Genomic DNA, 19,003 nt, shown 5'->3' with positions numbered 1-19,003 from the left:
CTGTTGTATGTAAACATCAGTTTCTTTTTCCTTTATATATTTTTTAATGCCGCTCGCTTGCTTGCCGACGACGTCATCGTGTTTTTGATGGCCGTTTCTCGGCATCGTTGTAGCGGAAGTCCCGCCTCCCCCCGCCGTGTAGACGAACGAACTGCTGTTACGTCACTTCCTCTTTTCCTGCGGCTCTGAGCGAGACAACATGAAGGCGTCCGGCACTGTACGTAAAAATGTGGCTTTTCATCTCAGCTGCCGCCCGCGCGTGTCACTCCCGCCGCAATGTTGATGTGGAAGCAAAAGCGCGTCTTATTCGTCCAATCGGGTCACTCGAACGTTGCGGTCTTGGGGACCTTTCTCGTCTTTTTCACGGTGGCGGTGTTCGCTCGCAACATGGCGTCGGTCGGCGGCACCATGTGGACGACCGAGCCGCGACCGCGACGACGTTCTGCTTGTGCTGATCGCTGGCGGCCACGATGGCAACTCGCTCCTCGCTTTTGCTTTACAAAATTCTCATTTTGCTTTTGGGATGAAAACGGAGCGCCGAGGGAACGTAAAGTTTTTGTTTTCCTGATCCAAAATGTGTCTCACAGTGGCGCAACTGTCGCTGCTTTCCACTCCCAAGAAAGTGTTAATTCTCTCCGCTGTTTGAGAGAATATTTGCTCCCTTTTTCTTCGTACCGGCAAACCTCTCAAAAGTTCAACTTCAAGTCAAATCGAGCTTTCTCACAGTGCATTTAATTGTTTTTCTTTGTGTAAATGTATAAAAATGAGCAAAGCAATCATTTAATTGTCCAGCATTTGCATTGTCTCATGTTGATTTAATTGTTTTTCTGGTCACTATACATCGCTGATCGCGATGTATCAACAGATTACGATAATTTGTTGTGAATTAATCACTTTTGACCGAATGAGCCTTTTTAGTTTACTGCCAATTAAACAAAATTCCCATGTGTATACGAAACATTTTTTCTTTGTGTAGCTTGTCAATCAAATGAAATGTGTTTTGAGAAGTGAAGCGTTTGCAGCCAAACTCAAGGGTCACACGCGCGTCAGTGGTATGACCTAAATTGGCGTGCGCACAGCAACATTAGCCTTGTCGCCTTTCCTGGACGCTTTCGTGCCTTTGAAAGTGAAACCAAGGCCTCACACGCAAACGCCGCGTGCCCTCGTACGCCGAGACGTGACCGTCATGTTGGTCTGTTCTTTTTTGGGGCGCAGCTGCGAGAGTACAAGGTGATTGGGCGTCTGCTGCCATCGCCCAAGAACCCAACCCCCCCATTGTACCGCATGCGCATCTTCGCCCCCAACCACGTGGTGGCCAAGTCTCGCTTCTGGTACTTTGTGTCCCAACTCAGAAAGATGAAGAAGGCGTCCGGCGAGACCGTCTACTGTGGACTGGTATGTATTGCTGTTGCTGCCGTCGTCATGGTAACCAGTTTGATCGCTGGCGCTCGAGGAGGAGAGATGTGTCCAAAAACGCACTTGCCCCAAAAATGTAGATGATGCAAGTACATTTTCCATCTACTTGCGCGGCTCGTAAATGGCAGTCAAGAACAAAGAGTTGTGCGTGCGTCCGTCCGTGCAGGTCCATGAGAAGACGCCTCAGAAGGTGAAGAACTTTGGCATCTGGCTGCGTTACGACTCTCGCAGTGGCACGCACAACATGTACCGCGAGTACCGAGACCTCACCACCTCTGGGGCCGTCACCCAATGCTGTGAGTGGTGACCCGTTACCCGGACCGCAATTTTGCCAGCCCACTAATTTGTCGTTTCCTCTCGGCAGACCGTGACATGGGCGCCCGGCATCGCGCCCGCGCCCACTCCATCCAGATCATGAAGGTCCAGGTGATCGCTGCCAACAAGTGTCGCAGGCCCGCCATCAAGCAGTTCCACGTGAGTCTCCGTTTTCTTTTTGTTGGCGACGTTGCTCTCTCGGAGGCATCCCGCCGCTAGATGGAAAAGAAACAAACCCGGTTTCCTTTTATCGACTTTGCGCTGACGACACGCAAGTGCTCATTGCCGTTTGTTTTTTGTTCACTGACACAATGTGACTTTGGTGCCGCAGGACTCCAAGATCAAGTTTCCGCTGCCCCATCGGGTCCTGCGCCGCCAGCACAAACCGCGCTTCACCACCAAGAGACCAAACACCTTCTTCTAAACGCTTTGGACAAAATCCAAATAAATTGTTGTTCTGGTTTGGAACGTTCAGCAGTCTGTTGTCATCTTTTTCCTCCAACAACAAATAATGGCTGGATAGTGAGTTACTGCTATTTTAGCACAGACAGACCTATTTACTGCCTATAAGCAGTGCTTGCTACTGTGAAAACTAAAAGTATTTACAATCATCTGACTTTACATACTGCATGTGCCTTGTAAAGAGTGGATAAATGGAAGATGGTGAAAGTCCATCAAACGGCATGATGCTCTCGTCTTGTCCGTTCCAGCATCCTCTGACGGACTCGCCATGTGTCACCCAACCTACAAGTTTCTGTTTACAGAACATTAGCAAAATAAATACTTGACAAAACACACTGTATATATTTTTTGTTTTATATTTATGCATTTAATTTTTTCAACTGCTTTTGAACATTGAATAATCACAAACACTAACAAGAGGATATGCAAATTTGGTACAATGCGTCCGCATAAAAAATGCTGCGTATCGTCAGTAGGGGGCGGCAATGCGCTGACAAGCTCAAACAAAGAAGAGACAATGTCTTCCGGCTCGGTGACCCGGAAGTGAAGCGGTAGACACGCACGCGACGCGTCGCCCGGTTGCAGAGGTACGGCGCACTCAGCAACATTTGAAGACTTTAGAGGAGCCGCCGCACGGACAAACGCACGTGAAATAAGGTCAGTTTCGTCGCGACTGGACGGAGATTTCTGAGCGGAAAAACAAATAACGGCCATCATTTATTCAGCGGGAGTAGGACGGTTCGGCGCTCCCGTGTGTGCGTGTGTCTTTCTGCGTGCGTGTGTGTTTGTCGCCTAATAATGCTAGCTCATGTTAGCTACACGCACACTGCTAACCTGCTCGGATACGGTGTCCGAGAAAGGTCTTCTGATTCGCAAACGTCACAACACGACCACATAAAGAATCCAACTTGATGTTGCCCCGAAAACTTGACTTGGTTGAAGTGCGTTTAAGAATGTCATTTTCTGATTTCCAACGTATCTTTTTTTTTTCCTACTTAGACATAGAGCAGTGGTGTTTAATCCTGTTCTTCGAGGGCCGCTGTCCTACAGGTTTTCCACCCTCCTTGTTGTAACACACCTGATTGAAATGATCATGATCGTTATCTAACTTGTGCACACCTTGGTGATGATCTGATCATTTCATCAAGTGTGTTGCAGCACGCAGAGATGGAAAACGTGCACAACAGCGGCCCTCGAGGAACACGAGTGAGGATGGAGGACTTTTGCTATGGAGGGTTTTGACTTCCGTGCTGTGAATGGTAACATTTCCCACAATCAGCTTATTACCTCCCTCGCTTTGAGGCATCTCTTTAATAAATGATCACCAGAGTTTTTCTTGACAACTAAAGGATTATCATATTGATAGGTCAACACATCACACGAAGGCCTTTTCAACTTCACATTGTCTTTGTTGTTGTCTCTTTCGCAGATGAGAGGAGGCGAGGCGAGGCGGCCCCAGCAGAGCAGCGCAGCCCCCACCCGCGTGCACGCAAGCTAACCCGCCCGCCCATGGCCTGCCAATCCACCGCCGCCATGGATGAGCAGGCCCTGCTGGGGCTCAACCCCAATGCCGACACGCCCTACCGCCAGAGGGTCAGCCTCGAGCACGAGCACACGCACACGCTTGCAATGAATGGTCTGGCTCAGCCCCAAATGTGGAACGCTAGGCCATCTCATATGAAAGTTGATCTTGTCCGTCAGGCAATGGCGTACTTCGAGCAGCTCAAGGAGTCGCACGATGCCTGGGAGGCGTGCGCGCAGGCCCTGGCTAAAGGACTCTACAGGTATGGTGGGAAGGCCGTGCATGTGCGCGGGTGTCATTCTTGCGACAGTCGTCAGTTGTGTGCGCACGTGCACGTGAAGCCTCATGTTGACCTGGCTGGTTTGCCTTCTGTTGTTTGCAGCGACGATCACATCAAGTTCTTTTGCTTCCAAGTTTTGGAGCATCAGGTGAAGTTCAGGTGAGAAGGGGGCGGGGCAGAGGGCGGGGCCGGTGCACATGCTGAGCGAAGATGGACTGATGCTGTGGTTACAGACACGGCGGGCTGAGCAGCGGCCAGCGGCAGCTCATACGAGAGACGCTGATGAAGTGGCTGCAGTTTCAGGTCAGTTGCGGCGCTCGCCATCGAAGCCGGCGGTGACCGCTCACCTTGGCCCGCGCTCTCTCTCTCGGTCGCAGCTGTTGAGTGCGCAGCCCGAGAAAATGTTCGTGCGCAACAAAGCGGCGCAGGTGCTGGCGCTGACCTTTGTGGCCGAGTACCCGGCGCTGTGGCCCGACTTCTTCTTCGACATGCTGGCGCTGGTCGGCCTGGACCCGCGCGGCCTCGACATCTATCTGCGCACACTCATGGCCATCGATGGCGAGGTCGTCGACAGGGACGTCCTGCACGCGCCCGAGGTACTGCGCGCGCATCGCTCATCTCAAATGGAATCTCCCGGAGATACCGGATGAATTTGCGCCGTGAGCGTGCTCGCAACTCAAAGCACTCATTCCCTCAAACGCAAACGTCTTCCAGGCCGTTCATTGTGCCGCTTTCGGCGCTTTTGCATTCATTCCGATCATTTGACATACGAACGTTTGGCATTCCAATCAAGTGGTCTCCTGTCAAGGCAGCAGCGATGACCGCCGCCGTCAAAAGCAGTCAAAGGCTGATTTGTTTTTTTGGGTTCGCCGCAAAAGGAGGTCGTGGCCACCAAAACTTTGTTGTGCTTTTCTTTTTGGTTCTGCCCACCAGCAACTCGGACCTTTGCCCGAAAGGGCGTGGCCTCCATCTGGCCGGCGAGTGTTTTTGTGTCCGCTTGACGGGGCGCGCGTGCGTGTGTCCAGGAGGCGCGGCGCAACACGTTGATCAAGGACGCCATGCGGGAGCGGTGCATCCCCAGCCTGGTGGAGTCCTGGTTCCAGATCCTGCACACGTACCAGCGGAGCCACCCCGAGCTCACCTGCCAGTGCCTGGAGGTGGTCGGCGCCTACGTGTCCTGGATCGACCTGGGCCTCATCGCCAACCAACGGTCGGCCGCCGGCGTCCACCGGTGCTTTGTTTTTTTTGTGTGTGTGTGTGGCGTGCTGACGTGCGCTTGGGCTGCAGCTTCGTGGACCTGCTGCTGAGCCACATGTCGGTGGAGGAGCTGCGCGAGGAGGCCTGCGACTGCCTGCTGGAGATGGTCAACAAGGGCATGGACCCCGTGGACAAAACCAAGCTGGTGGAGTCGCTCTCGCGGGTCCTGCAGTCGGCCGGCTTCTTCTACGTCGAGCAGGTCTGCCTCGCGTTTGACTTTCCCAAAGAAGGAATTGAATTGTAATTCATGAGGCAACGTGCTCCGATTTGTCTTCAAGTCAAATTGCTTTTTGCGCCTCATACAAGGGCCCGCATGGCGCCGGTTGCTTTAAACTAGACAAATCGTGGAGTCAACAATTTGGAAATCAACACGCCGTCGCTGCATTCTTGTCGTCGTTTTGTGACTTTGAAAAGTGGAAGCGCGACGGACAAACGAGCATTTTAAAAAGAAATGTATTTTATGCTTCGCTAACTTGAAGGAATGTTTGTCTTTGTCTTGTTGACGTCGCCGCGTCGTCGTTTGCGGAGGAGGAGGACGTGGACTTCCTGGCCAAGTTCTCTCGGCTGGTCAACGGGATGGGCCAGAGTCTGGTCCTGAGCTGGACCAAACTGGCCAAGGCGGGCGGCGCCGACGATGCCGGCGCCGCGCTGGACGCGCTGGAGGCCAAAGTGGCGCTGGTGCTGCGCCTCCTCGTGCACCCTGACGACGACATCTCGGCCAACGTGGTGGCCTTCTGCTACGACTACCTGCACGTCCTCAAACAGGTGCGCGCCGACGCACCTCGCCGTGCCGCGCTCATCCTCTTAATCTTGCTCCTCTTTGATTGACAGCTGCCTGAGCTCAGCAACGATCAGAAGAGCAACATGGAGGTCAGTGTGTGTGTGTGTGTGTGTGTGCGTGCGTGCGATGGCGCTACAGTCACGTTGCATTGTCCTCACACGAGCAGGCGATCATGCTGGCCGTCATCAAGAAGTTGACGTACGACGGCGAGTACAACTTTGACAACGAGGTGCGTTGGCGTAGGGCTTGATGTCGTCGTGCGGGCCACACTGACAGCGACGGCGTGCGTGTGTGTGTGTGCGTGCGCACCAGGGTGAGGACGAGGCCATGTTTGTGGAGTACAGGAAGCAGCTGAAGATGCTCCTGGACCGGCTCGCCCAGGTGTCCCCCGAGCTGGTCCTCGAGTCTGTCCGCCGAGTCTTCGGCGGCACCATGCGGTGAGCGCCGTCGCCCGTTCCCGAGCGAGGTCGCGGCACCTCGCTGACGTGCCTTGTGTGTGCGCGTGTCAGGAAATGGCAGAGCGCGTCCTTCATGGAGGTGGAGGTGGCCATCCGGCTGCTGTACATGCTCGGAGAAGCTCTGCCCGCCTCGCACGGGGCGCACTTCTCGGGAGACGTCATCAAGACGGGAGCGCTGCAGGACATGATGACGACGGTATGCGCGCACGCACGCACGCACGCCACTTTGCCACGTGACGTCCTGTTGCACGTTGTTTGCCCTTCAGTTGGTGACGTGCGGCGTAAGCGACTACCGGCACACGTCAGTGTCTCTGGAATTCTTCGAGACGGTCGTCCGATACGACAAATTCTTCATCGTGGAGCCGCAGCACATTCCCAACGTTTTGGTAGGTTTTGCGGCGTGGGCTTTGCGCAACTCGACGTTTCCTACGCAAGGCGTCTCGCAAACGCAAACGTGAACCACATTTGCGGACGAAAGCGAAATAGAAGAACGACCGGATTGTATTTTGAAGCGAAACATTTGGTGGCAAAGTAAAGAAATCAAAGTGCCCGAATCCAGATGAAATTTAGCAAACGGGTCGCGCTGGGAATTTGCCCTCTTTGCAAATATTTGTCAGGTCAAAATGAGGCTCGCGCTTTCAAATATCGACCGAATCGTCCATCGAATTTGAGAGGAAAAAATAAGAAACAAAACAACAATTGACGAGAGAGGGAGTGACGACCTTCTTGAAGCTGCTTCAGGTTCAACCGTGAAAATCCTTTCTTGTTTTTGGCCGACGCTCATGAGGATTTTGTTTTCGTGCACTTTGACATGAAAGTGTTTTTGTGGTGGCAGATGGCTTTTCTGGACCAACGAGGACTGAGACACAACAGTCCCAAAGTTCGCAGTCGCGTGGCCTACCTCTTCTCACGTTTCATCAAGACTCTCCAGTGAGTCGGCTCGCGCTCAGGACGGCGAGACGGCGGCGGGTGGTTGCTGATTTGTTTTTTGTCGGTGTGCGTTTCAGCAAACACATGACGTCGTTTATTGAGGACATCCTGACCCGGATCCAGGACCTCCTGGAGCTCGCTCCTCCCGTACGTCGGTCGGCGCGTCTCTGTCGCCGCCGTTTGGCCAGCGCGTGCGTTCCTAAGCCGTCTCGTGCTTTTGGCCGTCCGTCCGCAGGACGCGGCTTTCCCGGCGCCGCTGACCAGCGACGACCAGCTGTTCATGTTCGAGGCGGCGGGCGTGCTGATCGTGAGCGGCGAGAGTCCGGTGGAGAGGAAGCGGGCGCTGATGCGCGGCCTGCTGGCGCCGCTCATCGACGCCTTCCGTCTGCTGCTGGACAAACTTCCTCTGGAGACGGACGAGGAGACGCAGGCGGCCGTCGCCGACTGCCTCAGCCACGCCGTCGGCTTTGTCAGGTCAGGAGGCGCTCGGCGCTCGGCGTTCGGCGCTCGGCTTGTCTTCTGGGCCCGCCTGGCTCTTTGTGCTCTCTCCCCGAACAGATGTCTCACCGCAGCATCGCACGTGAAATTCTGAGCTCAGCGGCGTTCTAAGGAGACGCGCCAAAGGTCGGTCCGGAAAGTCAAAACGCTGCCACAGTTTGGCTTCCGCCACACGTGTTTGGACTCAAGCGGCGGCTGCCCACTTGAGTCGACGCACCTGAGGTGAAACCCGTTTGACTTTGTGGACCGCCATTTGCCCTCTCCTCGCGACTGGCCGACGGCGTCTCCGTCCCGAGCCCTGTCCGGTTCCGTCTCGGTCGCGTCCTGTCTTTGCGTTGTGACCGGCGCGCTAATTCCGCTCAGTCGGGTTAACGGGGCGCTCTCCTCACCTCCCCCCGGCAGTCGCACCAGCAAAGCATTCAGTAACAAGCAGACGGTGAAGCAGTGCGGCTGCACCGAAGTCTACCGGGACTGCCTGCGCACCTTCCTGCCGGCTCTGAGCTGCCCCGTCCAGCGGGGGGCGCTGCGCAGCTGCGTCCGCTCCTTCCTGCACCGCATGATCATCTGCATGGAGGAGGAGGTGCTGCCCTTCATCCCCACCGCCTCCGAGCACATGCTCAAGGACTGCGAGGCCAAAGACCTGCAGGAGTTCATCCCGCTCATCAGCCAGATCACCACCAAGTTCAAAGTAGGAAACAAAAACCGCCGTCGCTCGTGCGTCTTCCGTCAAATAATCTGGAGCGTCCCCCCCCCCAAAAAAACAAAAACAAAACAACAACAAGAAATGTGTGGGGAACACAGAGATGTTGTCAGATTGAAATGGACATTTTGGTTAAGAGTCCCAAATCCAAAAGAGGAGGTAAACATCCTCGTACCTGAGCAAAAATGTTGTTAATTCTGCTCAAGGTTTTTTTAGCAAACGAGCGACGGACGTAACAAACTTGTCCATGTGTCGCCTTTGATCAAAAAGCGGAAGCATGAATGTGATGTGAGATGACGCTCGGCCCCCAAGCAAGGTACTTAATGCGCCCCCCCTCCCCGTTGCCACGGCAGCGGCAAGTGTCCCCCTTCCTCCAGCAGGTGTTCATGCCGCTGGTGCTGGCCATCTTCGAGGCTCTGGCGCGGCCCGCCGAAGCCAACGACCAAGCGGCCGCCCTGGAGAAGCAGATGTTGCGCAGGAGCTACTTCTCCTTCATCCACACGGTCGCCGGCAGCGCCATGAGCGAGGTCCTGGCCAACCAGGGTGAGGCCCGTCCGTCCGCCGCCGCCGCTTCTCGCCAAAGGCTGACTTGCTGCGCTCCTCAGGCGCGGAGAACGTGGAGCGGGTGGTCTTCACCGTCATCCAAGGAGCTGTCGACTTTCCCGACCCCGTCGCGCAGAAGACGTGCTTCGCCGTTCTCGCCAGGCTCGTCGAGCTTTGGGGTGAGGCCGCTGGCGCCCGCCGCCGTCCGTTGAGTCGCGTGTTGACTGTGGCGTGTTTCAGGGGGCGAGGCCGGCATGTCGGGCTTCAGCGACTTCACGTACAAACACATCGTTCCCGCCTGCTTCCTGGCTCCTCTCAAGCCGACCTTTGACCTGTCGGACGCTCAGACCGTGCTGGTGCGTGTGCCCTCGTCTGTTTGTTGGAGTGCGTGTCCTGATTGTGGTGTGACCTTTCAGACGTTGTTCGAGGTCGCCGTGACGCTGAAGACCATCTACGGCCAGCAGGTACCGCCCATTTGTTTGGCGCTTGGCTCGGCCGCCATTTTAACACGTGCGCGTGCTCGTCAGGGTCCGGAGCTGTTGGAGTTCCTGCAGCGAGACTACCTTCCGTCGCTTCGCGTGTGTCCGGACGTGGCGCAGGTCAGACGGCCCACCTCGTTCTGGGAAGCTTTCCGTTGCGTTTCGGTCGGACCGAATGACCTCGCGTGCGATTCGAGTCTTGACGCGTTTCCCCCTTTGTGTCTTCGTTAGGAGCTTTGTCACGTCCTGCAGCAGCCCGATGCCAAAGTCCTCAAGACCTACTTGAAGGTAAATGTGAGCCACAAATTCTTCTCCGTCATTTTACTTGGTTTATTTAACTTTTGTGTGAGTGCGTCCACGCTGCCCAAATAATAAAAAACAAAACAACTAATCGGGAAAAAAAAAAGGTTCCTGTGAATAAGCACAAATCGTCACGTTAGGGGGAAAGGAAATTGATTGCAATGATTTGGAAAGTTTCAAAGCTTGTGAAAAAATGGCATTGGTGTCCTTTTTTGAAAACAATTTCTTCAGATCTTGATCATCCTCACACATCTTGATGTTTCTCTCTTCAGGCGTTCTTCCAGCGAGCCAGGCTGTAACAGATCAAAGGTCACTGGCGGCTGACGGCTGTGACTGGATGAGCCGACCTCTTGAACTTCGCGGGAGCCGAGACATTTTTTTTTTTTTTTTTTTTTTATTTCTCCTCAAAAACTCAAAAGGGCTGACATTTTTATTAGTATTTTTATTTAAAAGTGCTGCTCATGCAAATGAGGCGGGCATCCACCTTGGGCTCCTCCTCCACATCTCGGCTTCAAGGACAGACGGAGGGATAGACGAGCAGTTGTAAATAAGATAAGAGTTACCACTTTTGTTTTTCTTCGATATTGTCAGCTTGTTTGTCAGTAAAAAAAAACAAAAACAAATTGCAATCACATGAAAACATTGTCTTCATTTCACTTATTTATTTTTTGTGAAAGAAAGTAGCGGTGGTGGAACAAGAAGAGAACTGTTGACTTCAGGAGTTAAAATATTTCACAAAAGGAAAAAAAAAAAGAAGTTGAGAGTTGATGAGCTATTTGTATTGGTTGATTTCAGGGACACGCTTGGTGACATTTGGGATGCAAAACCGAGACTATATAGGCAGCGCGCAAAAAAAAAAAAGGTTCAAGTTCTTGGGGTCGTCACTTTGCTGTGAAAAGACGAAATAATGAAGCTGATTGGACTTAAACAAGATGACCTTTTAATTTGTTGGTGGACATGAAAGCAACTTTCCATTTGGTTGCGTTCTTGTCGTCATTGAATATTTTCTTTCAGCATTTAGCAGCAGCGCAAAACTTTTTGAGCTGCCGTTGAGAAACAAGGTTGCGATTTATTCTTCTCTGTTTCTGGAGCGAACGCAGAAGACTCGGAAGAAGAAGGCGCCAACGGCCGAAGCTCCGCGCTGGGCGTCGTCCTGCTTGCGAGGCGGACTATCCAACCTGGACGTGAAGAGCTTGAGGAGGACGTCGTCAAACGTGTCCGGATCAAACAAGAAGACGTCCACCAGCCTGCGGGAAGACCCGAACTCCCGCTTGAGTTCCCGGATGACGTCCTTCACCACACGGGTCAGCTTGCAAGGACCCAACTTAGTCCAGGGGAGCAGGAGCGCGTCCGTCATCCTCTTGGACAGACGGTGGACGGCGGCCACAGTGTCTTGGGACAGAACCAGCCGGCCCACGTTGTCAGGCAAGTCTGCGAACAGCTGGACCAGGACCACGTCCACCAGAGTCAGAAGCTCTTCATGAACTGTGCACATGGGACGGAACGGAGATTCGGACACTTCTGGGGGAGGCGTCTGCGGACGGGCGGCGACCGGGTCAAGTGGTGGGCACGAATTGTCCATCTTGTCCGTGGGCATGTCTTCAATGTCTCCAAAGTAGTCTGGACTCCCGCCGCTGCTGCTTATCTCCGCCTCCTGCAGCAAAAGTAGATGGGGCGGCGATGGGCAGGAGTTGGCCCTCATGTACGGGGTCGGGGTCTTTGGACATGTGTCATTCGGGTCCCCCTGGCATGCCGACTTGAGCTGAGCAAGCCAGCAGTCCTGCGTCTCCAGGTGTGGACTCATCCTGGGGTCTTCTGGTGAGTGGCGCAAGGGGCAACAATCAGTTTTGGGCTCTGGCGAGTGTGCAGTGGATCTGAAGCAGACAGAAGCGGGATGAAGTGGCGATGCACTCTTTGGCTCGGGGAGGTCCAAGTTCTGCTTGTCTTCTGGCCCTGTTGGAACGGGGGCGAGCGCCACAGTCCCGGAGTTCCCACCGGTCTCTGGGGATGGAAAATTGGATCTGGTGGTGTCCGCATCCTCCGGAAAAAAGACTTCTGGGTTATCTTCTGGACTTGTGGTTCTGGTGGAGACCTTTTCCACGCGGTTGGAGTCACCCTTGGCGTTTGAAGCCAGGCGATCGGACCTGGAAACGTTTGTGTCCTCACACAAACGGAACTCTGGTTTGTTTTCTGGACTTGTGATTCTGATGGAGGCCTTTTCCACGGGATTGGCGTCACTCTTGGTGTCTGGAAAGGGGCTTTTGAACCCGGCTTCGTCCATGATGTCCTGTGTACAGACCTCTAGTTTGCTTCCTGGCCATTGAGTTCCGCCGGAGACTTTTTCCAAGGGGTTTGAGTCACCGATGGTATTCTGGGCCAGACTTTGGGACCTTGGAGAGTTTGTGTCTTCTGGCAAATTGAACGTTTCTGTGGCGACCTTTTCCACAGGGTCGGAATTACCCTTGGTGCCTACGGCCAGGTTTTCGGACCTGGGAGAGTTACACACTTCGGCCTTGTTGTCTGGAATTGTTGTTACAGTCGATATCGTTTTCAAGGAGCGTAAATGGCCAATGGTCTCTGGGGATGTGTTTTTAGACCTGAAGTTGCCCATGTTCTCGTTGGAACAGATTTCTGGATGTATGGTTTTGGTGGAGATCTTTTCCAAAGGGCAGGAGTCACCGTTGACAACTAGGATTGGATTCTCGGGCCTGGGGATGTCAATGTCCTCCTGTAAATGGACCTCTGGCTTATTTTCTGGACTTGAGGTTCTGGTGGAGTCCTTTGCCAAAGGGCAAAAGTCCCCAATAGCATCCGAGGACAGGTTTTTGGGCTCGCCGGCATCCGTGTCCGGTTTCTTTTCAAGACTTCTGGTCGGAACCAGAGTGGTGACCTTGTCCCATGCGGAAGAGTCACCAATGGCGTCTGGAAGAGGGTTCCCTGCTCCATATGTATCCAAGTTCTCCTGTGAACGAAGCTCTGGCTTGTTTTCTGGATTTTTGGTTCCAGTGGAGGCCTTTTCCAAGAGGCAGGAGTCACCTATCGCATCGGATAACAGATTCTTCGGCCCTGAGCCATCTATGTTCTCTTGCAAATGGACTTCTGTTTTTTTTACCTCAATTGTGGTCCCAGCGGAGACCGTTTTTAAGAGGCAGGAATCACCAGTGGTGTCTGTGCCTGGACTCTTGAGCGCCAAAGCGTCGTCCTGGCACACCGGAATACTTTGTGGGCCTGTGCTTCTGGTGACAAGCGACTGGATGTCGTTCAAGCAGCCACACAGCTCGTCGGCATGGTTCTGACGGGTACCGGGTTCCAGCTTGAGCCAGAGGAGCAGCTGTTGCACAAAGCTCTTGGCAGAATCTTCCAGAATCATTGTCAGAACCTGGAGATTGTCCGTTTTCTTTTGGTCCACTTCCAAGATCAGTTGGTGCGAAAGGCGTCGCCACACCTCTGGGGACTGGACCGGAATCCTTTTAGTGATGACATAGCGATACATTTTGTCCACCAGTTCTACCGAGAACTTGTCGGCTTCCAATCTGAGCCCGTCCATGTCCATGCTTTCATCGTCCGTCGTCGCCGCCCCCTTGAAGATGTCCTCGATTCGGGAGCGGGTTTTTCGGAAGCTAAGCGGCGAGTCATGCGCTGTGGGAGGGTCTTGGTCTCGGCACACGAGTGTGCCCTGGTATCGGATCTGCTCCAGCTCGCACGTGAGCTCTTCAAACTTTCTTCGACAAAAGTAGAGGAAGTTGCGTTGGCGGGGAGACTCTGCGCCGCGGTCGGGATCTGTGCGGCATCTGAAGAAGCTTGTCAGAGGGTCCTTGATGAGGGCCAGGTTGAAGTGTGGACCGGCCGCCAAATCGCGGCTCCCATCGGTGGGGCCGGAATAGTGGAGGTCTTTGACGATGATCCGCACAATTTCCGCTGCTGTTTTCTTCACTTCCTGTTTGGGGTCGCTCCACTTTCGGAGGATGTGTCTGACGGCCTCGGCGGTCTCTTTTAGTTCCAACGTGCATGCGTTCCGGGTTTGGGGTGCTTCTTTGCGGCTGTCGCGTTTGCTCAGGTGGACCTTTAGGACTCCGCCCGTCAGCAGAACCATCTTGGCCAGAACTTCCGTCTCAGTGAAGGTGGCTGGCACGTAGAGGGGCGGGGCCGCACGGGACGCCAGGGTGGCTTTGACGCGTGCGCGCACCTCCTCCTCCAGCACGACGTCCAGCTTGCGGGCGCTGACGCTCGGCTGGATCGCGACGTCCAGCGCCGCCGCCATCACGCACGCCAGGCCGCCGACCACCGACACCGAAGTCGACGTCGCCCGGCCGCGCGCGCGCTCAGACGCCGTCAGCGCGGCGGCGTGCACGCACAGCTTGTGCGTCGCTCGCGCGCACAAGTCGGCCAGCAGGACCTGCGTGGCCGAGTCGGCGGTTCCGTTCGCCAGCAGGACCCATTGGGCCGCCGCCAGACGCTCCAGGTGCGCGCGCACGATCGGGAAGACCACGTCTGCTTGAACGCGGCACGCACCGTCCTGCATGACTTCAGCCTTCACGACCAACCAAAAGCTGGAAAAAAAAAAAAGCCCAAATGAAGCCGGTAGGCTGCCGACAGCCGCTGTGGGGTCTTTTGCGTCTGTGACGTCTTCAAACGGCGACGCGTCGGTGCGTTTGTGCCGACAGTGCTCGCAGCCGTGACGTCAACGGAGCGTCGCGAAGACTCGAACATGGCGTGAAGAAATCACGAGTTGACGCAGTGTTGGCTCACTTGCTCACTCCGCTGATGGTCACCAACTTAAAGTGAAGCGTGGCGGTGGTTGGTCACCGTTGACATGTTTTGGCGCTTTATTGAGTCGCGTGATTAATCAATTGATTGGTCAACTGCCAAGAGGCTGCTTGCTCAGTTGATGGGTTCGTTGGCAACGGATTGGTTCGGTTCGCCCATCATTAGTTGACCGCTCGATTGATTTGTCATTTATTTGGCGGGTGCTCCGTTCATCGTTATTGGGCCCCTTTCACAATGACACTCGGCCTGCATTCTTTTTTGCGTTTGTTGCCATTTTTCAGTTAATTGATCGTCTGTCGTGATAGGTCCGATTTGGACTTGATGTGCAGCACTTTTGTGTTCACTGTCAAAATGAAGTTGCCACAAGTTGCGGGAAGCACAGCGTTTATTTGATGTTGATGTTGGCGTCAGTTATCCTTTGATGACGGCGATGGGTCTCAGCTTGATGGCCTTCCTGCTGATGCCGGCCTCGTGACACGTGTCGACCACGTCCGTCACGTTTTTGTACGACTCGGGAGCCTGAGGACGGACAAAAGTCAGACGATGACGTGATGCAAGCGAGCCGGCGGCCGCGAAGCGGAAAGTTGCAAGCGTGCGCGTGCGGCTGGGCCGAACCTCCTCCATGACCAGTTTGGGGGACGCCACTCGGATAGCGATGCCTTTGTCGGCCAGCTGGTCCAGAACGTCCTGGAAGTCCAGATTGCGGCGGGACTTGGCCCGGGACAGAGCTCGACCCTGCACAAGTACATCCGTCACATTCGCATTCTCAAGTACCTCATCTTTTTGTTCTGCTTTTTTTAGATGCAGAACATTATTTGTCTTGTGTGCACGACCGAAGGCGCGTACCGCTCCGTGGCAGGTGGTTCCGAAGGTGTTGGTCATGCCTCGCTCGGTGCCGGTGAGGACGTAGCTGCAGGTGCCCATGGTTCCCCCGATCAGGACTGGCTGACCCGTCAGCTGCACGCACGAGGTCAGTTGGGAACAAAGCTTAACGTCTTCATCTCAACGCCACATGAATCCAATTTTTCACAAAGAAAAAGTCATTGCCGTCAAATACAAATGCAACTTTGTCGCCGTCACAGGAGCGCAGCAAATTGGTTTTTCTGTCAACGGCATATATATATTTCGCCTCCCCAGATAAAGAGGTGGCTTTCCAAAACGGAGTTAATTGTCATCATATTGGATTGCGCAAACGAGTCTTTGACGTTCTTCGCGTCATCCGTTTTGAGAACGACGGCGACGGCGGCGCCGGCTGACCTGGTAGTCGACGGGGATGAGCGGGTGGTGGGGGGGGAAGGCGCGCGTGGAGCCCTTGCGGTGCACCAGCAAGGTGCGCTGGCGCCCGTCCACCATGTGCTCCTCCACCTTGGCGATGTTGTGCGACACGTCGTAGATGACGTGCATGTCCAGGTCGTCCGGCGTGCTCTGGAACACTTTGGAGAAGGCCTCGGATCACACAAAAAACAAGTCCGTTTGTTGGCCTTTCTCAAATTGGATCGCTGCGTGCAGACAACTCAGGCTTTTAGCGAGGGGGAAAAAGTTTCAAAATTGCCATTTCATCAAATAAATGAAGAAGAAAGGCTTTGCTGCTGGCATTTTTTTTTGTTACCTGCCTGCTGAGGAAGGTCATGGACGAGCGATTGACCCAAGCGTAGTTGCCGGCAGCGGCCATCCCCTTCAGGTAGTCTTGTCCTTCCTGCGACGTGATGCGAGCGCACGCCAGCTGCCGGTCGTTGACGGCGATCTTGTCGCGCTTCATGGCCTTCTCCATTGCCACCAGCGCGTCTGCCAAGCGCAAAACGCAAAACTTCACAACCCGAACAGCGGCCGCCTCCCAAAAAGAAGCAACTTGGCCGACACTCAAGTTCGCAACTTTTACTCTTGAGTTTGGATTGCGATCACAAATTTGAGTCAACTGTTTTTGCTTCGGAAACATTTTCTGTCTTCCGTTAAGAGCTTGTAATACGATGCCTTTTATTGTGAAAGACGTAAAAAACAGACAAGACTTGCATTCTGAAAAAGAAAAGTGCTTTTGTTTTGAAGGAGAGTCCAATTCATCATCATGGTATTCAAGACAAAATCCAAATTGCTTTCTTAAGAAAAGTTGGATAAAAAGAGGACATTTTCTGCAAACGATGTTGCAAATTGCACGGCTTGACAGTCCAAATGTCTGTCTTGGCGTTCAAAGTGAAGCGAGCGCGCGAGCACGTGAGCTCGCTACCTGTGGCGACTTGATGGCCGAGGCCTCTGCTGCCGCTGTGGATCATGACGCACACCTGCCCCTTGTGGTCCACGCCCATCTTCTTGGCCGCGTAGTCGTCGTAGATCTCGTCCACCACCTGGATCTCAGCGTAGTGGTTTCCTGCTCCCAGCGTTCCCAGCTGAGGAGGGGAGAGAAAAAAAATCTAAAACAAGACTCGCTTCAACACGACGCTCGCCCCAAAACAAAATGTCATTTTCACTGTTTTGTCATAAAATGTCTTTTTTTTTTTTTCCTTTCATCTTTTGGAATGAGTTTAGTCACAAATGCTCTCGTTGACAATTTATTCTGCTCAAATGCCATCTTTTGCTGCACGTGTGGTCCAAGCCACCCACCCCCAAGGAATGGCATCTTTTTTTTTTTTTTTTTTACCTGCGGGAGGCCCCTCTTCTTGGCCTTGGACGAGACCTTGTTGGGGTCGGCCTGCAGCATGCGACCGTACTCCTCGCAGTGTTCCTTGTCCTCGGCCCAGGCGTAGCCCTCGCGCAGCGACCAGTCCACACCCATCTCCAGCGCCTCCTCCAAATCCCTGCCAAGCACCCACACAACTCACTGACCCTCCCCCGCTCCACCGCCCCAGCCCCCACCTCTTACTTGGCCCCCATGGGGATGACCCCCTTGGAGCCGACGCCGACGGGGATGTGGTCGAAGAGCGACTGCGCCAGCTGCTCCTTGACGGGCTGCACGTCTCGCTCGTCCAGGTTGGTCCTCAGCAGGCGCACGCCGCAGTTGATGTCAAAGCCCACGCCGCCTGCCCGCACACACGCAGTCGCCTTTAGTGGCCGTAGCAACCCAAAAACACATTGTCAGCCTGGCGCTCACCCGGAGACACCACCGCATCCGGGTTGTCCATGTCAAACGCCGCCATGTTCCCGATGGCAAAGCCGTAACCCGAGTGGACGTCCGGGAGGCCGATGGATCTCTGAACAAAAAGGTGCATTGTGACCCCAAGCGGGTCACGGCAATCCCGTCAACTGAAGCAAATCGGTTGACTTGTGAGCAAAATGACATCTTTTGTCTCAAAAAGCATGTTTCTCCAGTCAATTCATCTTTTTATCCTCCCCCCCCCTCCCCTTTTTATTATTTTTGGACAAGCTTACTAATTCATTGTCGAATGTTTTCATTTCACAAATTCCGTCAATGTATTTGTTGTCGTGAAACGTTGCGAAAATGTATTTTCACGTAACATTCAATAATTTGCCAAACTGCATTTTTCTTTCTTAAAGTTCCACCCCCGGCCCCTCCTGGCCAACTTTGCGAGTGTCGTTGCGGAAAGTTCCCAGACGCCAATTGGCGCATACGCACGTGCACGATGCCGGGCAGAGCCGCCACGTTTCCAATCTGTTTCATGGCTGGAAGGAAGCCGCCCACACCTGACAACGAAAGCACACGCGCATGATCAGCAACATTCCCAAAATGATGTTTGCACAAGTTGCGCATGACATGACGTCACCTCCTCCTCGACACGCATTCCGCAGCTCCTCAAACATCAATTTTTCCAGAGGCTCGTTCACGTAGAAAATGCCTTCCACCTGAAACGAACACAGGTGTCATCATTGAATGTGATCAACGAAAATGTGGTTAACTTTTTAGTCATAACGCCATGATACAAACGTAATTACGTGTCCATTGAGCTGACAGCAATCAAACATGCAAAACGTGAAAACAAATATGTGGCTAGCAAACTAGCTTGCTAACTCGCCAGGTTGACGATTGCAGTGTTGAGAAGATTTACCTTCATGTTGGGAACAAAGCCCTTTTTTATTCTCCAGCAGTTTGTGTCGATCTTGTCCAAATATTGCAACTCGTCGTTGTAATTTCTACTCATGTTGGTGCTTTTGGATGACAAATCCAAATGGATGAGTTGAAAATCGGATCGTGCGTGTTGCGTTGCACGAAGTGACAACCGACGGAAGTGCGACGGCAAGCCGCAAGTATTTCAAGTCTGCAACATGGCACCTATTTTATTGTTTTCTTATTATTTGTGATTAACAAATGACTTCATACGAAGTATTGTGCTCCATAATGTATTATT

General features: G+C 53.6%; 4 protein-coding genes and 1 non-coding gene across 5 annotated transcripts; 3 read left to right on the top strand and 2 right to left on the bottom strand.

Moving 5' to 3' along the window:
- Positions 1-71: 71 nt before the first annotated feature.
- On the top strand, positions 72-2,199 carry rpl18a (ribosomal protein L18a). Its single transcript, XM_088281382.1, has 5 exons — positions 72-217; positions 1,216-1,395; positions 1,583-1,712; positions 1,781-1,890; positions 2,063-2,199. The coding sequence occupies exons 1-5, from the start codon at positions 200-202 to the stop codon at positions 2,153-2,155; spliced, it is 531 nt and encodes a 176-aa protein (XP_088137508.1). The 5' UTR covers positions 72-199; the 3' UTR covers positions 2,156-2,199.
- LOC148341012 (small nucleolar RNA SNORA68) lies at positions 1,016-1,148 on the top strand. The gene has a single exon (XR_015842408.1). It is a non-coding gene; the product is annotated as a small nucleolar RNA SNORA68 (small nucleolar RNA).
- Positions 2,200-3,341: 1,142 nt separating the features above from the next.
- Positions 3,342-10,570, top strand: xpot (exportin, tRNA (nuclear export receptor for tRNAs)). Its single transcript, XM_088287402.1, has 25 exons — positions 3,342-3,452; positions 3,623-3,786; positions 3,895-3,977; positions 4,098-4,154; positions 4,229-4,298; positions 4,373-4,591; positions 5,021-5,205; positions 5,283-5,451; positions 5,781-6,017; positions 6,084-6,122; positions 6,200-6,262; positions 6,346-6,470; positions 6,543-6,687; positions 6,758-6,877; positions 7,327-7,421; positions 7,499-7,568; positions 7,657-7,895; positions 8,322-8,607; positions 8,973-9,162; positions 9,225-9,341; positions 9,403-9,518; positions 9,579-9,626; positions 9,690-9,761; positions 9,873-9,929; positions 10,214-10,570. The coding sequence occupies exons 1-25, from the start codon at positions 3,422-3,424 to the stop codon at positions 10,238-10,240; spliced, it is 3,024 nt and encodes a 1,007-aa protein (XP_088143528.1). The 5' UTR covers positions 3,342-3,421; the 3' UTR covers positions 10,241-10,570.
- On the bottom strand, positions 10,488-14,928 carry LOC148341009 (uncharacterized). The gene has a single exon (XM_088287401.1). The coding sequence runs from the start codon at positions 14,461-14,463 to the stop codon at positions 11,011-11,013; it is 3,453 nt and encodes a 1,150-aa protein (XP_088143527.1). The 5' UTR covers positions 14,464-14,928; the 3' UTR covers positions 10,488-11,010.
- Positions 14,929-15,075: 147 nt separating this feature from the next.
- rtcb (RNA 2',3'-cyclic phosphate and 5'-OH ligase) lies at positions 15,076-18,902 on the bottom strand. Its single transcript, XM_088287430.1, has 12 exons — positions 18,704-18,902; positions 18,422-18,500; positions 18,274-18,341; positions 17,791-17,890; positions 17,563-17,719; positions 17,341-17,497; positions 16,930-17,089; positions 16,318-16,493; positions 15,966-16,154; positions 15,555-15,665; positions 15,324-15,443; positions 15,076-15,227 (listed from the first exon to the last, which is right to left on the bottom strand). The coding sequence occupies exons 1-12, from the start codon at positions 18,794-18,796 to the stop codon at positions 15,120-15,122; spliced, it is 1,518 nt and encodes a 505-aa protein (XP_088143556.1). The 5' UTR covers positions 18,797-18,902; the 3' UTR covers positions 15,076-15,119.
- Positions 18,903-19,003: the final 101 nt, after the last annotated feature.

The sequence above is a fragment of the Idiotropiscis lumnitzeri genome, chromosome 2 (genome assembly GCF_059441095.1).
Source record: "Idiotropiscis lumnitzeri isolate Australia: NSW breed Sydney's pygmy pipehorse chromosome 2, RoL_Ilum_1.0, whole genome shotgun sequence".
Classification (NCBI taxonomy): Eukaryota; Metazoa; Chordata; class Actinopteri; order Syngnathiformes; family Syngnathidae; genus Idiotropiscis; species Idiotropiscis lumnitzeri.
The sequence above is the reverse complement of the archived record's forward strand: the minus strand, read 5'-3'. Positions and strand labels throughout refer to the sequence as shown.

What these genes read in the sequence shown, in the direction of transcription:
- rpl18a (XM_088281382.1), top strand. An exon ending in AGACCGTCTACTGTGGACTG is followed by an intron (nt 1,396 to 1,582) that starts GTATGTATTGCT and finishes CCGTCCGTGCAG; the next exon opens with GTCCATGAGAAGACGCCTCA. An exon ending in TGGGGCCGTCACCCAATGCT is followed by an intron (nt 1,713 to 1,780) that starts GTGAGTGGTGAC and finishes TCCTCTCGGCAG; the next exon opens with ACCGTGACATGGGCGCCCGG.
- xpot (XM_088287402.1), top strand. Translation starts at nt 3,422, where the DNA reads ATGGAGGGTTTTGACTTCCGTGCTGTGAATG. An exon ending in ACACGCCCTACCGCCAGAGG is followed by an intron (nt 3,787 to 3,894) that starts GTCAGCCTCGAG and finishes CTTGTCCGTCAG; the next exon opens with GCAATGGCGTACTTCGAGCA. An exon ending in CGAGGTCCTGGCCAACCAGG is followed by an intron (nt 9,163 to 9,224) that starts GTGAGGCCCGTC and finishes TGCGCTCCTCAG; the next exon opens with GCGCGGAGAACGTGGAGCGG.
- LOC148341009 (XM_088287401.1), bottom strand. Translation starts at nt 14,463, where the DNA reads ATGCAGGACGGTGCGTGCCGCGTTCAAGCAGACGTGGTCTTCCCGATC.
- rtcb (XM_088287430.1), bottom strand. Translation starts at nt 18,796, where the DNA reads ATGAGTAGAAATTACAACGACGAGTTGCAATATTTGGACAAGATCGAC. An exon ending in CTCTGCCCGGCATCGTGCAC is followed by an intron (nt 17,891 to 18,273) that starts GTGCGTATGCGC and finishes CTTTTTGTTCAG; the next exon opens with AGATCCATCGGCCTCCCGGA. An exon ending in TGACCTTCCTCAGCAGGCAG is followed by an intron (nt 16,155 to 16,317) that starts GTAACAAAAAAA and finishes GTGTGATCCGAG; the next exon opens with GCCTTCTCCAAAGTGTTCCA.